The following is a 17,048-nucleotide window of genomic DNA, read 5'->3' as shown; positions in this document are numbered from 1 at the left end:
CTAGCACACCGTAGCTACTGGGTGTGTTGGCTGGTGAAGATCCACAGCTACATCCCTGGGAGGGAATTGACCTTTATGGAAGAAAGCTGCCTCTCCCAAGGTCATACCACCTTCCCATGGTCAGCATATATCCCTTGACCAGATGATGCTGGAGTAAAAAGGCACAGGTTCCTTGCCTTGATCTGGGATATCTCTGAAGGGCCATCCCAGCTTCAGAGCTCCCTGTGGCTCATCAAGGTTAACTTCTCCCTCTGCCCAGTCTTACTTCTCTCACTCCACCTCATTCACTGTTGACAAGAGCATTCTTCAATCACTTTCCTACATCCCAGTCTCCATCTCAAAGTTGGTTTCCCAGTACATTATTTTCTCTCTCATTCTTCCACTCTTCTCTTTTTCCTCTTTCTTTCTCCTCTTTCTTCCCCATTTCTCCTATGCGTAGAGCAACCATATATCCCTGTTTGCTGGGAAGAGTCCTATTTTACTCCTGGTAATCTGGTGACTCATCTGGTCAGTGCCCCCTTTAATTCTCAAAAGGGTCCTGATTTAGACTCTATGTTATATGATCAGAATTCACTGAATTCATCTCTTCTTCATCATACACATATTCTTTACACTTACTATATTTTACTAGGTGCTGGGCATACAGACATGAGTAAGAGATTCCAGTCCTCTGACCCCAGCTTCCAAATTCCTACTGAAATTGCCAAAAGAATATTGTAATAAAAAGACACACTATAGCTGGAAACCAGAGAAAGGTGCCATTCTCATATAATAAACTTCAAGGAATTTCTCCAAGACATATTACAGGTGAGACCGGATTGAGGGAAGGGTCTGCCATGACAGGTGTTTCCTCTGCATTCCTTTCACTCATTTTCTTCAGATGAAAAATTACCCGGGGACCAGTGGAAGTCACCCCACCAGTGTGCCCTAAATCAGAGCAGCAGGGACTGGAGGTGACATGGGAGACCTCCCAATTCTATCTGTGCCCCAGAGCCATGCACTAGGCATAGCAAGGTTCTCAGGGGGAGGGGAACTCTTCAGCACTCATAACAGTCATCTGTTTGGGGCTGTATCCTAAACATGGTGTGGGCACCTCAGGAGGGCCCCTAAATTAAAGGTCACTGCCCCAGTTAACATGGTTCATCATAACAAACATGAAAACAAAACTCTCAGACATAAGAATGAGGCTCTTTAGTGTAGTGGCCTCCAGCTATAGCTGCCTTCCTATTCTCCATAGACCACTGGAGCTTAAATTGAGAAAAGTAAAATGTACAATCATTCTAAGAGTTTCTCTTCTTTCTTCACTGAGTCCTGGAGGAGCTGAACAAAGTCCATACAAGACACCAACTCAACTCCTATTATCTGAAAGCATAACAAAAATAGCTGAAATGTACCTTTATGACATCTTACAGATGGGAAAACTGAAGCTTAGAAATGTGAAGCAGCTTGCCCAGGATCCTTAAATTGACACCCCTTTGTCAGAAGAGCAATCACTGGCTGTGTAAAGTCTTTAGACATTTAAAGAGAATTTTTAGTTAGAGAGGGAAAGAAGAGAGAGAGAGAAATCTGATGAACCAGTGTAGAATCACTGGAAAAATGACACTTTTAAATGACTGTCATCCACAGTGAGAGTAGAGAATGTACTGGAAGCTAACACTTAATGTCAACATTGTGTGAAATGATTCTAAACAACCCTTGGGAATTATTATCAAACAGAACTGTAATAGAGACAGTGATATCGCTGTAAAAATGATAATATCCACATATAATTTCCAGAAAAATTACTCAAAGAAATACTTTGGTCAACTGGGAAATGTATCTAATGTATCTAAATGAAGAGCTGAAGACTGTATCAACTGTTCTCCTTGCGCAGGGGCCATGCTAATTTTCTCTGTATCATTGCAATTTTCGCCAAAGCGAACACTGTACCAACTGTCGTTAAAGCAACTTTTCTGAAAAAAATTATTACAAGTCCATGTCAAAGTTGTATACCAAATTTGCCACGAGGGGATAGTGTCCTGAGCTCTAGTCACTTCAAAGGCTTTTCTCTTGGCAGGAAAATTGATAGAAAATGGACAGTGGTATAATACAGTGGTACCAGTTAATATTATCAGATTCCTCTCAAGACGCACAACTTCTCAGAAGGTGCTCATGATCTCAGTAAAGGCTATCCAAAAGTTGCTCAAGAATGCTAATTATTTCCCAGAAGGAATTGTAATTACATCACATTCATAAAAGAAGTTCTGTCCCAAACCTGACTTGGGACAATTTTCTTTCTTACCATGTTACAATGTAACCATCACATTTTTGTGGCTCACTTAAGGGAGAAAACAAAATCTAGACCACATTGCAAGTTAAACTCAAGAGAGATTATAGAATGGAGGCACGGACTGAGAAAATACAAGAAATGTTTAACAAAGATCTAGAAGAACTAAAGAACAAACAAACAGAGATGAACAACACAATAACTGAAATGAAAAATACACTAGAAGGAATCAGTAACAGAATAACTGAGGCAGAAGAACGAATAAGTGAGCTGGAAGACAAAATGGTGGAAATAACTGCTGCAGAGCAGAATAAAGAAAAAAGAATGAAAAGAATTGAAGACAATCTCAGAGACCTCTGGGACAACACTAAATGCACCAACATTTGAATTATAGGGGTCCCAGAAGAAGAAGAAAAAAAGAAAGGGTCTGAGAAAATATTTGAAGAGATTATAGTCAAAAACTTCTCTAACATGGGAAAGGAAATAGTCACGCAAATCCAGGAAGCACAGAGAGTCCCATACAGGATAAACCCTAGGAAAAACACACCAAGACACATATTAATCAAACTAACAAGAATTAAGTTCAAAGAAAAAATATTAAAAGCAGCAAGGGAAAAACAACAAATAGCATACAAAGGAATCCTCATAAGGTTATCAGCTGATTTTTCAGCAGAAACTCTGCAGACAAGAAGGGAGTGGCAGGATATACTTAAAGTGATGAAAGAGAAAAACCTGCAACCAAGATTACTCTACCCAGCAAGGATCTCATTCAGATTTGATAGAGAAATCAAAAGCTTTTCAGACATGCAAAAGCTAAGAGAATTCAGCACCACCAAACCAGCTTTACAACAAATGCTAAAGAAACTTCTCTAGGTGGGAAACACAAGAGAAGAAAAAGACCCACAAAAACAAACCCAAAACAATTAAGAAAATGGTAGTAGGAACATACATATTGATAATAACTTTGAATGTAAATGGATTAAATGTCCCAACCAAAAGACGCAGACTGGCTAAATGGATACAAAAACAAGACCCATATATATGCTGTCTACAAGAGACCCACTTCAGACCTAGGGACACATACAGACTGAAAGTGAAGGGATGGAAAAAGATATTCCATGAAAATGGGATTCAAAAGAAGCTGGAGTACTGTTAGTTTAGAAATACATAGATTCTATGCTATTTAAACTAATACTGAACATAAGAAAGGACAGAGATTATTTTTACATAGCTTGGTTTTACAAAACCTGATGTGCTAGTAAGAGTTTGGTGCAAGAACTTTAAACTGTTCCAAACATCATAAGCAGAAGGGGACTTAATACAGGACATTTTGGAGCTTGCAAAATCACTGGAAGATTTGGAGAGGCAGACTTTAAGCAGGGCCTTAAGAATGTCTCACAGAACCCCAAAGCAGTTAACCTCCAGGACAGGAAGGCATAGGAAGTGGGAATAAATGATGGGTGTCAAGCAATCAAATACATCACACACAGGCAAAGATAAAATTAACAAGGAAAAAAATTGCAGATCAACTGCTATCTTTCCTATTGGAATATAAATTCCACAAGGGTGTGGACTTGGCATTCCTTACCATGGTGTCTCCAGCAAGGCGAGTGTTTGATAAATTTGTAATGAATGAATAAATGATTGACCCTGTTGGGTTTATTATAGAAATACAAGAGCAAGCCAACATTAGTAAATGTATTAATATAAGTAGTCACAATAATAGAAAGAGAAAAGTTTTATGATAGTCCTAAAAAGTGCTATAAAAGTATTTGATATAGTTCAACATATATTTGTGATCGAAACTCTTAGTAACCTAAAAGAAATACTTATTTTATAATATCTGACACAATACTTAATTTAATAATGACATATTACAAAAATACCTGTAATAGTCAGGTACAAGACAAAGTTTCTCTCCAATACTTCTACCATTTGCCATTGTATTTGAGGACCTAGCCAATGCAATGAGACAAGTAAAAGAAATCAGGTAGGGCTTCCCTGGTGGCGCGGTGGTTGAGAGTCCGCCTGCCGATGCAGGGGACATGGGTTCGTGCCCTGGTCCGGGAGGATCCCACGTGCCGCGGAGCGGCTGGGCCTGTGAGCCATGGCTGCTGAGCCTGCGTGTCCAGAGCCTGTGCTCCGCGACGGGAGAGGCCACAGCAGTGAGAGGCCCGCATACCGCAAAAAAAAAAAAAAAAAAAAAAAAATCAGGTATATTTACCACAAGGAAAGAGACCATGAATAGGTGATATAATTGTCTATTTGGAAAGTCTACTGAATCAGTTAAAAAACTAAACAACTTATAAGGAGTAAGTAAGATGACTGATTGCATAATAAATAAACAACTTCCTTAGATTTCAACACTAATCAGTTAGGAGTTACAAATATATAAATATTTGTATTCAAAGATTACCTAGGAATAACTTGAACAAACTTTTTGCTAGACCTATATGAAGAATTCTGTAAAGTTGCACTGTAGGACATAAAGGGAAACAGTAAGCCGAGGAGCATGTGGTTTTCCTAGTTTCTAAATATCTCATACATTTCCAGTTTCAGTTTAAAAATCTCAATGTTTATTAAAACATATAGTGACTGTTCACATTTTAGGGGAAATAATAGAGTATGTAATAAGTACTATTGGTACAACTAACAATTTGGTGACAGAATTTTGATTTCCACCTCATAACATGACCAAAATAAATTCCAGATGGCATGTAGTTGATACATAAATAGCAAAGATGTTTTGAATAAAATAATGAGTGAATTAAATATTTAAATGTATCTATAACTAACCTTCTATTTAAATTAGCCTTCTAAGACTTCGGTGCTTACTGTTGAAAGTGGAACCAAGACCACAACAAACAAATCTACTTACTGAGGGAAAAAAATTTTAATGGAAAAAGAAATCATAAGAAAATATAAGTTAATATTTAAGTTATTTTAGAATGGGAAAGGATTACCTGAGAATGACACAAAAGGAGGATATTATAATGGAAAAGATGGGTGGATTTAACTACATATGATTTAAAGACACTTTTTTATGGTGGGCTCGATTGATTGCCTAATCCCACTGCCATTTTCAATCCCCAGCTCTGAGGCCTGTCACAAAGAGGATGGAAAAGTGGGTACTTGCTTTCTCAGCTACCTATCTGACTATGGATATCCATTAACTTAATTATAGCAAAGGAGACATAAGGGATGTTTCAGGAAAAGCTTTTACTTAGTTATACAAAGGGACAGAATCTTCTGGTACCTCTGTTCCTCTTGCTTCCTGCCTTGAATTTGTGCTATGGTGTCTGCAGCTACATCAACAATCTCACCACCATGAGACACTGATGAACCTAGAGGCAGGGCAGGAATAGAGATGCAGACGTAGAGAATGGCCTTGTGGACACAGGGGGAGATGGGGAGGGTGGGACGAATTGAGAGAGTAGCGTTGACATATATACACTACCATGTGTAAAATAGATAGCTAGTGGGAAGCTGCTGTATAACACAAGGAGATCAGCTCAGTGCTTTGTGACCACCTAGAGGGGTGGGATGGGGAGGGTGAGAGGGAGGCTCAAGAGGGAGGGAATATAGGTATATCTATAGCGGATTCACTTTGTTGTACGGCAGAAACTAACACAACATTGTAAAGCAATTATAATCCAATCAAGATGTAAAAAAAATAAAAATAAAAATAAAAACTCAACATGCAAAGGACAAAGGGATGAAGAGCAAAAGAACCAGGTAGTTAATGGCATTAGTGAGTGGTACCCCTAACTTGGGGCCATCTACCCCCAGACTTCTTGTTATGTCAGATAATTAAGTGTCTTTATCATTTAAGCCACTGTTATTTTGTTACTTAGAGATTAAAAAAATTTAAATACTTCTATATCTGCCACCAAAAAATTACCATAAATAAAATGAAGGGCAAACAAAGATTGGGGAAATATCTGTAACATATATGATAAATTAAAATGTAATATCCTAATAAAATAAGAACTTCCAACTCCCCCAAAATGTACAATGGCCAAAAAAAAAAAAAAAACCAAAAAGAAGATGAAAAACAATTTCTCCTTACTGGAAATTCATAAAATACAAATAAATTTCAAATAAAAATATCAGGGCTTCCCTGGTGGCGCAGTGGTTAAGAATCAGCCTGCCAATGCAGTGGACACCAGTTCAAGCGCTGGTCTGGGAAGATCCCACATGCTGCAGAGCAACTAAGCCCAGGCGCCACAACTATTGAGGCTGAGCTCTAGAGCCTGCAAGCCAAAACTACTGAGCTCACACGTCACAACTATTGAAGCCTGTGCGCCTAGAGCCTGTGCTCTGCAACAAGAGAAGTCACCGCAGTGAGAATCGTGCACACCTCAGTGAAGAGTAGGCCCCACTCACCGCAACTAGAGAAAGCCCGTGTGCAGCAACGAAGACCCAACACAGCCAAAAATAAATAAATTAAATAAATAAAATTTAAAAATTAATATCAAAAAACATTTCCAATCCAACAAATTGACAAAATTTTAAAACAAGAAAATAACTTCCAAGATTGAGGAAAATTGAGGGTGGGGGCAGGGAGAGAGTAAATACTGTCTTTCCAGAGGACAATTTATCAAGGCTTAAGAAAAATGCATAGCCCTTGATTTTGCAAGTTTACTTCTAAGACTTTATCTCAAGGAAGGAATTATAGTATGTGAAAAGCAACAACTACAAAGATGTTCATCACAGTGTTATTTATAATGGTGAAAAATTATAAATAACTTAAATATTCAACAATAGCAATTGGTTAAACAATTTATAGTGTCTCTTTTCTGGATAATGAAACAGAATGCCAATATTAAACGTTACTGTAGGAAAATATTCAGTGGTATGGAAAAATATGCTATGTTAAGTGAACAGAAAAGTTACAAATCAGCATATAGAAATAAGCAAGAAGGGTTGAGAGAAAACCCACCGAAATATTAACAACCGTTTTTTGTTAGTGTCATTAGGGGTGGTTATTTCTTTTGTTGTTGTTTTGTTTGTTTCCAGACATATTTTTCTGCATTAAACATGCAGTGCTTTTGCCTAAAAGTTGCAATTAAAAAGGAGCTTCTAGGAGGCTTTAGTCCTATGGAATGTTAAATTTTGGAACCTCTCTCTTCCACCGGGCCCCCAGCCTCCTTTTCTGCCACCTCCAGGCTCACTGCGTCTGGTTTCTTTCACCCCTTGGTTTCCCTGCCCAGCTTCGCTGAACGCCGATTCTGGAAAGCGCTGCTCCCGGGAGTTAAGCTCTGCGGACACGGAGACCGCACGCAGCGCCTGGAGAGCCGCGTGCCCCGCCGAGGGCGCAGCGCGGGGAGGGGCTCCCGGTTCCCCTGTGACCCACCAATCAACTGGTGTTTGCCGCACCAACGGGAGGACCTTTCCAGAACGCCTCGCGATTTTCTTCAATTCTCTGGGGGTTTCCGCGATCCCAGCACGCCTGCCCACCTGCAGCGGCCCCAGAGCCAACCGCGCTCGCGTTCTGGGTGCGGTCAGTCCACTGCGGCGGGAAAAGGCAGCGCTGGGCCCCCATAGCAGCCTCCTAGGAAGTCCCAGACCCTCCCCGGGAAAGCACCTCTATCGGGTGCCTTCCGTACCCTCTGTGGGCACCAAATAGGTTCCAAAGCACTTGCCTAGAGAAATTCCATGTTAAAAAAAAAAAAAAAATACTGAGTGCGCACTGCGGGAACCAGCCCTTGCAGGCCAAGGAGCTAAGACAAGCAAGTGACAATTCCTGCTCAAGGAGCTCATAGGCGGGGTGGCGTGGGGTGGGGGTGGTGGGAGGAAACCATCCCCATAGGGGACTCACAGGACCTAGTGACGTACAATAAGCCAACATCATCCTGCTCATTTTACAGATGCAGATGGTGAAGGGAAACCGGCGTTTATTGAACACCTACTACGTGCCGGATATTTTCACCGAAGCTGTCTTCTTGTCCATAAGGCAAGTGAAGCTCTGGGGGAATAAATATCCCCATTTTACCAATCAGGAAACTGTGGCTCAAAGGAATAACACCCCCATTTTACCCATTAGGAAACTGAGGCTCCGACAAGTCAGATGAAATGCCTAAGACCTCACCAGTAAATGCGTGGCTCTAACCTGGGTCTGGGGACACCAAATCCGGAAGAGTTTCTCCTTCTTCACGCTGCTTCGCCCTGTAGGAACCACGGGTGCGCCCCAACTTGTCCCGGGTCAGAGCTGCAGAAAGTGCGGCAGTTGTGAGGGTTTTACGGCCTTTAGTCCAGCGCCCCCTATAGGGCTCGGCCGGCATTGCCCAAAATACTGTTCGAAGCGCTTCCGGGACCTCGAGACTGTTCCCGCGCGGGACACCTCAAGCACCGCGACCCCTGCCTGGTCTCCTCCGAGAAGCCAGAGTAAGTGGAAATTCTGTCGCCCCTTCGAGGGTGGGACGGAGCTACGCAGCCCGGCGAGCTAGCTGTTTTCCCAGCCGGTTCTGAGGTTTCCTGACCCTGGACCCTCCCACCCTGAAAAGCTTGTCCGGCTCCCTGGAGGTGCGGAGGTGGGTTCCCATCAGCCAGAAATGGAATTTCTAGGCCTTGGGCCGTGTTTGAGGAGATCCCAGAGCTAGAAGTCCAGTGTACACCGTTAAGGACCACGTGAAAGCATGCCTTTTACTCAAGTGCCTTTTCCCGATTTGCTCTCTTGTCGCCAAGGTGTGTGGTGTGTGTGGAGGTGACGGTGGAGTCTGTGTGCTGGAGGAGGAGGTGGCCTGGTGCCCAATGGAATGATATTCTAGCTGGTGCCGTATCTGTAGCTGTACCCACTCCCGCCTCCCCCCACATAATCCAGGAGGGGGAGGTGGGAAGACAAGTGTATTATGGAGAAGAAAGTTGGATCTGGAAGCCAAGACTGTGTTTCTGGGGCTTGGAGGAAGAGGCGACCTGTGCAAGGGAGGGTGGGACCCTATTGTCACCCCTCCCCTATCCAAGGAGCGGGTCCTTGGGGTGGGGGGCGCGATGCCCCTGCGCGCAGAGCGCGGGGCCGCGGAGCGCGCGTGTACAAGTGTGTGCGTGCGTGTACGTGTGAAATGTGGCGCCGCCGGCCGCGGCGGAGTGTACGCTCGGCAAAAATGTGAATAATCAACACATCGTTCACACCTCCGCAGCGAGCGGAGAGGGAGCTGGCAGGTCTCGAGGGCTTTCCCTTGCCGGCTGGCGGGGGGGCGGGGACCACTAGGAAAAGAGGGGGCACTTCGGAGGAGCTCCTGTTATCTACCCCTCAACTGAGCCGAGAAACCCGAAAAACGGCGGGGAGGAGTCACATTGAACTTTTTCTGTTTAAAGGCCTTAAATTGCTCGCCATTGTGTTGCCTTGGAAGTGGGACACCGGCAGGGGTCTTTGTTCCCTACTTATCAGCTGAGATGCTACTTGTCATCTCCCATCCTCATTTCATTCGACTGTAAAATGGGGGCAAATAGGTCCCGCTTCAAGTGTGGCTGTCAAGTTTAAGGGTGAGAAAGTGCGTGGCACTGCCTGGCTCCCAGGCAGTGTTGGGTAAACGTCCTGCCTCCGTTCGTTTGCCTTCCTCTCAGCGCTATTCTGCGTGGACACTTGCTCGATTGGGCCTCTTAGTGAGGGTCAATTCGCCCCTAGATCGCTGCGCCTTAATACCGCGGTGACGGAGATGCCACCGCCTTGGTGCGCAGCTTCCTGGAAGGGACTGCAACCGGCCGGTTTACCCCAGCACAGCCCAAACCCGGGGCTTGACGAGCACGCCACCCTGCGCACCCGGGAAATCAGGTCCCCAGGTGCGCGTGGAGGCCGCACCAGGCACTGCTCTCCCTACGGATCACCTGTCCCCCAACACACACACCGCGGGCTCTGCTCGGATGTCCGCGCTCCGAACGCCCAAACGCGGCCGCCGCTCCTAACATTTGCTCTCTTGACCTTCCCGCATCTCTGCCTCGGCTCCCTCGCTCGCTCCGCACTCCCGGAACAAGGAAATGGGAGGGAAGGGTATTTCTGAGGGGGGAGAGGGAGCGGGAGAGAAAAGAAGAGGAAGAAAAAGAGGAGAGAGAGGAGGAAGAGATTTTCTGGAGTTGTCGGTTGTTAGGATAGAACCAACTCTGGCTCCCTCAGTCCATTTTGACTGGCCTGGGTGGCACATCGTGGGTCTAGAAAGTGTTTTTCGACGCCTCCATATTTCTGTAGCTCTTCAGTATGTAAAATCCCCTTGAGTATGTAAAAGCAAATCAGGAAGAGAATCTAAGTTCTTACCAAATTGTCCTAAAAGGGCTCTGTTCGGTATGGATGGTGGAGTCCTCGTGAAATATTTGTAGTACATTTGTGAATACCGTAGTTTCTCCGCCCCCCCGCCCCCGTCTCCGGGAATTCTCATTTATGGAGCATTCAAGTCCAATTTCAGTAAGATATTTGGAATGGAGTTAGTGGCTTTGGATATTTAACTGATGCAAAGTTGAAATTTGAAGTGGGAGGGAGGAGAGTTGGATATTTAAAAAAATTATTTCACGAAGCTCTGTGAGCTAAATATTCGTCAGGGTTCTGAGATGGTGACAAAACTATTTCTACTCGGACAAATAAAAATCAAAGGTGCCAACTAAAACAAACAAATTTGAAAATTCACGTCCGAAGAGACTGCTACTTGTTTCATTTATCAAACCCAGACTGACTGTCCCTGTGGATCTCATTCCCTGGGTAGTAGTCAGGCTCTGTCCGTCGGGTTGCTTAGACCCAGGCGCCGCGTGTGTGTCTGGGGCTGGGGGTGGAGGTCGGGCTGTGGGAGGGAAGCGTTCTCACACCTCCGATTTCACCTCAGGGCCATGCTGGACGAGAACTAGGCCCAGAGAGCAATTTTCTAAGAAAAAGCTCGAACCTCTGACCCGGAGGAGAGACGCGGCGCCCAGGAGACTGGACCGAGAGACTGGGGAAATGGGCCTTACAGCCAATCGGGAGGAAACTGAACATAGCGCACCGAGATGCAGATGTGAAACATGAACGGGGGAAAATACCCGGGGGTTCATTGGGAAGAGCGAACAAAGGAGGGGACAGGGTAAAAGACGGAATAACACCACCCCTGCCTCCGTTTTATGTAACTAGATGGTCGGGAAACATTTTAATAGTGTTCATCTCGGATTTTCTCGACCCCGGCCAGGGGCGGAACGAAGCTGGCGGGCCGGAGCCCGGGAGGCGCGCGCGGGCGCCTCACCCCCGCCGGGCCGGGCTTTCCCCGGGCCGCAGCTGCGCCTGTCGGGCCTCCGTGCGGCTCAGGGCGGGTTTTGTGTGGCGTGTTCGAAAAGGTTTGTTCGGGGGTCGCCGGAGGCGAGAGACCCTCCAGGCGCAGCCACCGCCGCGCACTCCGTCACTCACCCGCGTTCCTCCTCGGCGCGCGTGGCCGACTGTGCGCCCACCCCTCCCGAATACCCACACGAAGCTAATTAAACCCAACTCGGAGGGCAGAGACGCTCCCTGCTCCGCGAAGGCCGAAGCGCCGCCTTGCGGGGCCCAAGGCTGCTCCCCCATTCCTGACCCCCTCCACCCCCCTCCCGGCGCAAGCCAGGGCACTCCGTCCCCGCCTGGAGGGAACTTCGGCGTCCGCGGCTCGAAGCCCACAGGGCCCGCGGCGTCTTGGCGTCCGTTCGCCCCGATCGCCCAGTGCGGTAGTCGAGCCCGCGAGGAGCGGTGCGGCTCCCCGCTACACCCAGGTCATAGTTCCGGGGCCACGGTGTTTTAAACTGCCACCCGGCAGAGCACCACGGCCCCTGAACTCGTCTGTGGGAGGTGGGGTGCGGTGGGTCTGGTCTGGGGCGGGCAGCAGGGACCCGGGAGAAAGAACCCATTCATTCGCTTCCTGAGGGGCATAAGTTTGGGTAGCAGCTGTTGCGGGAGAGGAGAGCCAGTGTCCTCGACCCCGGGTCTGCCCTTTAACCCCAGCCAACACGGGCCCGAGGGGAAGACGGTCCGGGCCAGGCCCGGGCCCACGGCTGCCTCGCGGCCCCTCGGGGCTGCGCCCCGTACCTCTCCTGGTACGAGATGCTGCAGGTCAGAGGCCCCCTGAAAAAAAAAAAGTCGCCGGGCTCCTCAACACGTCTTGAGGGGTTCACGGGCTGTTCAACACTCTCCGCCAAGGAGCCCATTGGCTCCGCCGGCCACAGCCCGAGGATGAGGATGGGGGTAGGTGGTTACTTGAGGTTCAGAGAGATTTACAAAGAGTGGGGCCTGGGTAGAAGACTCCGGGCGGTTAGTTTTTGCAGGGACTGAAATTACCGCTACAATCTGCATACAATAGAGAATTGCCTAGCTGAAACAAGGTAGTAAATTTCATCCTACCAATTTTTCTCCCACCCTCCTTCTTCCTTCTTTGGACAACTCCTATCTTACTTGGCTTTTACAACAGTCCCGTTCCATATTCTTATGCCCAGTTTCCCTTATGGCTCCCTCTGCCCTCTTGTCCAATGAGGCCAATCCAGAGCCCTGGGGTCGGGGTGCCACAGTCTACACAACCCAGAGGCGGGGACTTCACGGTCTCTACGCTCTCTACCCCCACCATCAACCTCCCCAATCCCAGGATCCGGGTTTGTGTGAAGAGGGTCAGGGCACCCTCTCCTCCTCCCCATCGGTTTTCAAGAGAATCTCCGCAGTAAAGACATGCGCTTCCTGAGCGCTATCGGTCCCCGCAGTCAGGTCGCGGTTTGCCCCAGGGGTAGAGTGGAGGCGCGGATCCGTCCCTTTCTCAGGAGAGCGGCATTTCTGAAAGTGCGAGCTTCCTGTCCGCCCAGGCAAACGAGTTGCAAGGCGCTGTGTCCTCTAGCGGCAAACTCTCGCAGTTCATTTGTGAGCGCTCACCTACACACCTATGGGATCTGGTCGGGAGTCAATTCACACTCAGATTTGAGTCCTAAGTTGGGGGGGTGGGGAGTCTCCTGAATGAAATCCAGGCTTTCGCCAAGGCCCTCTCGGTAATGAGGCCGGGAGGCTCGGGCACAGTTGCTCGAACTGCGGAACAGCTGATTTGTCTCCTCCACGGCAGATGGTCTTTGAGCACAGATTTGCATTCATTGTCTTCAAATCTGTTTTCGCGCTGGTGTTCTAGATTTCAGTAGCAGATCTATGCGCAGATCAGAATACAAAAGGAGAAGCAAGAAAATAACACCCAGCCAGGAGGAGTTTTAATAGGCACTGCGAGCTGCCCGGCGTAGTTAAAAAGCCGCCTAGAGTTTCAGCTGTTTGGCGGAGCTGCAGCCGTCTCCCGGCCATCATCAGCCCGCGGCCAGCACCGCGGCGACCGCGCGCCTTGGGCAAAGTTTCCGCGACTCCCCCGCTGCCTCCCAGCAGCTCCTCTGCTGGCTCCCCCGGGTTTCGGGAACTGGGCGGGGGTGGGGGGACTGGGGACAGGAGGGGGCTCCCGGGACAAGGCAGGGCAGCTCTAGCACTCAGCCTGCCACGATCTGTCAGCAACCTCTCATCTGCACGGGTGCAACTCCCGCTCGCGTCCGCCCCGGGGTATTTTCCTTAGCTCTTTGACCGTTTCCCCCGACACTCTGTTTATTTGAATAGCACTTGAGCCTTGTTCGTCCCCACCCCCGCCTTCATTCATATATCCTTGTCTCTCAACTTGTAAACCGCACACAAAACCTGAGTGTCACCAAGTAACTCCAGGAGACTTGGGAGAGCTGTCCAGGGAAACTGAATTGCTCTCGGGAACGTTTGTACCAAACATAAGTACATGCGGTCACACTCCGCTTCTTCACAAACCTGCACACAGAACCCAAGCCCCGGGAATGAATACGCCTCCCGCAGGCTACAAAAATCTGCATTTAGAGGCAGGATCTATGGAAGCCTCCGGCTCCCGCGACCAGACTGAGCCGGAGCGTACCAGCCGGCAGGGCCGGGCTACCCCGCTTCAGTGCAGGATTTGCGGGCCCTCATCTCACGCACGCACATGGGGTTCGGGCTAGGACGCAGGGCCCGCAGCTTTCTGTCCCCTTTCACCTCCCGGACTCCAGGCAACGCCGAGCGAGGCGCGCGCCGCCGGAGGACGTCGGCCGGGCCTTCCCAGCGCTGGCCAATCCCGAGCGTCCATGCAAATGAGGCTCCTTATCGGGCCGCGGCTCCGCCTTCCGCGTCCCGGGCCGTAGTAACCCATTCATGGGGCAGGCGAGCGGCTGTAGCCCGGCTCCGCAGCGCTCGCTGCCACCGCCTCCTCTCGGCTCCGGGTCTTCCCCTTCCTTTCACAACTGATCCTGTTGGGGACTTTTTTTTTTTTTTTTCTAAATTGGAGCGGTGGGGAGGAGCAGGGAGGGGGGTGGGGGACCAGGAGGAAGGGGAGAGATTAGGCAGCCATCAATCTCCTCCTGTTTCTCCCAGAACAGGTGATGCTTCAAAATTGTGATCACTTTCTTGAGGCAGCGCTGCCCCTGGAAGGATGCGAGAGACCTAGGGCGGAGGGCCTGAGGCGGCAGATCTGAACTTGAGGAGGATATAACCCAAACTTTAACGACATCAGTCCGCACCTCACGCGTGGAAGCAAAGGACGGGTTATCTTTTTAAATTTTTTTTTCACAAGAGAGACTCAAACTTCGGCACTTGATCCCTTTTCCTGGATTGCTTTGGAGGAGACGGTTTGGTGACAACGTTGGGGACAGTGAGGACAGCGTTGTAACTCATTTTTAAAGCGACAGTAGATCAGACTTTTTAAATGTTTGGGATCCAAGATACTTTAGGAAGAGGACCAGCTCTGAAAGAGAAATCGCTGGGCGCCGAGATGGATTCGGTCAGGTCCTGGGTCCGGAATGTCGGCGTGGTGGACGCCAATGTCGCTGCGCAGAGGTAACGAGACGGCCGCACAATGATTATGCTCGCAATCTCTCGCTTGTTCGCTCCCTCGCTCTCACTGTCTTTCTCTGTGTGTGTGTGTCACCCCCCTCGCTGCTCGCGCTCGCGCTCGCTCGCTCTCCCCCGCATCTGTCGCCCTGGCCCCGCGCGCTATGGCTCGCCCTCCGGCAGGCAGGTCGCTGCAGTTAGGGGAAACACTTATCCCGCAGCCAACACTCGAGTTTCTGAACTGCCTGGATGCTCCACTCCTTCCCCACAGACTACTCTTTGGGAGGAAAAATAACAAAGTCGTATCTGATGCCTCTTAGCTCAGCCCCTAGTTCTGCGAGGCGGGCCCAGCCAGGGGCAGAGCGTGAGGATCGGAGCCGGCAGCGGCGGCCGCTGGAGGAGAGCCGGCTTCCCGGCGACTCCCGGGTTTCGCCCAGCTGCTTACGAGCGCCTCTCCTCCCGCATCTTGCCGGCCGATTCTTGGAGGCCGAGAGCCCAAGGCCCGATGGCAGCTAGAGGAGCAGGAGAGGCCGGAGCGCCTGCCTGGGAAGGCAGAGCGGCCGGGTGCCCTGGGAGGGGGGCAGGCTGGAGGGTACGGGCGCAGAGAGAAAACAGTGGACTAGATGCACAGAGGCGGGGGTGAGGGTAGAGAAGAGACTAAAGAGAAAAGACGAAGGAGTAACCGTAGAAAGAGTCACGGAAGAAAGGAGACGCACCGCAAACGCAGGGATCACAAGCCTCTAGTTTTGCTGGTCCCTGAAGTTGACTTTGTTTGTGAGCATTCTCCTGCTGACGTAGTAAACGCCTTGTCTAGGCTGCCACCCCATGAAGACATTCTGGTTCCCCTCCCTCACCACCACTATTGAGCTGAGGTTTGTGATCTCCACGACCTTGTCTGCGAGAGACAGCCCCCGTACCCCCAAGACTTCTACCCAGCACCGACGCCTCTCTATCCACTCTCCTGGCCATCCCCCTCGCAGTCCCGACATCACGCAGAGAAATTACTCCTTTCCAGGCCAGGACTCTAGGTGTCCCGGGTAGAGCGAACCGGGCCGCCACCCTTGGAGGAGAGGAAGCAAAAGTCGCATCGCTCAGGAGACCGGGGCAGGCGGCGGCTCCCTCCCTCCTGCCCGAGCCCGGGGGGGCGCCAGTGTCCTTCAGCAGATGGCACGCTGGGGACTCGCTGGGCTGCAGGCTGAGGGAAACCAGGCAGCGCCGCAGACCGGTCTCCACGGCGCAGTTCCCTAGCTGAGCTCCTGAAAGACACCTCCCCTAATTTCCTCCTTTCCCAGATCAAGTAATTGTTCAAGTTGGAACAGGCTGTCCGTTGGGGGAGTCTAGTCAAAATTTTACACCCTTCAAAAAAGGGAAAATGCTCGCGCCCTGGGGCAGGACGCCCCGCGACCCCAGCGCCCCGGAGCAGCTCCGTCCATCTGCTTGCTCGCCTGGACCCCGAGTCTCCCGTTAAATGTGATCTGGCGGCCAGTTTGTTCCCGGCCGCGACAGGTCGGCAGGGAGGTGTGTGCACATACTCAACACGCTTCAGGGCGTCTGCCGGGTCCTCCAACACGGCTTTCGCGGTCAGCGCGTTTGGCCGGCGCCGCCCAGAGATGCGGCTAGAGCGGGGAGACTCTCGGCCCCAGGCGAGAGTCAAGAGGCGAGTTTTCAAGTTTTCGGCTTCTCCAAGCTCAGCAGTTCTAGGGGCGGGGTCCTCAGTATGATGTCGTCCGCGGTGGTCCTCGATCGCTAGTACTGGTCGAGGGGGATTCTGTCCTGCCACTGTCCCAGGCGCAACTTTTCGGAAGAGCGAGGGAAGCAGGAGGTGAGGCCTCTTCCTGTAGGACCGAGACTTGGCCTCTGGGCTTCCCATCCGCCCCCACGGGGTTCTCTCCCACCACCTTTCCGAGATAGCTTGGGGGGTGGTGCGTTGTGGGCAGCAGTGCCAGGACAGGTCACTCCAATGAAGAT

The 17,048-nt window shown here is 49.5% G+C and overlaps 1 protein-coding gene across 1 annotated transcript in view; it reads left to right on the top strand.

Annotated features, from left to right (window-relative positions):
* Window positions 1-14,955: 14,955 nt before the first annotated feature.
* The window catches only part of EBF2 (EBF transcription factor 2), a gene marked incomplete at both ends in the record, with an annotated part of 191,899 nt that continues 189,806 nt past the window's right edge, over window positions 14,956-17,048 (top strand). The window contains one exon of the mRNA XM_082616105.1: window positions 14,956-15,086. Within this exon, the coding sequence (XP_082472231.1) occupies window positions 14,956-15,086 (131 nt within the window). The remainder of the gene's footprint in view (window positions 15,087-17,048) is intronic.

This window comes from Mesoplodon mirus (genome assembly GCF_964341445.2).
Source record: "Mesoplodon mirus genome assembly, chromosome: 1".
NCBI classification, from domain to species: Eukaryota; Metazoa; Chordata; class Mammalia; order Artiodactyla; family Ziphiidae; genus Mesoplodon; species Mesoplodon mirus.
The sequence above is the reverse complement of the archived record's forward strand: the minus strand, read 5'-3'. Positions and strand labels throughout refer to the sequence as shown.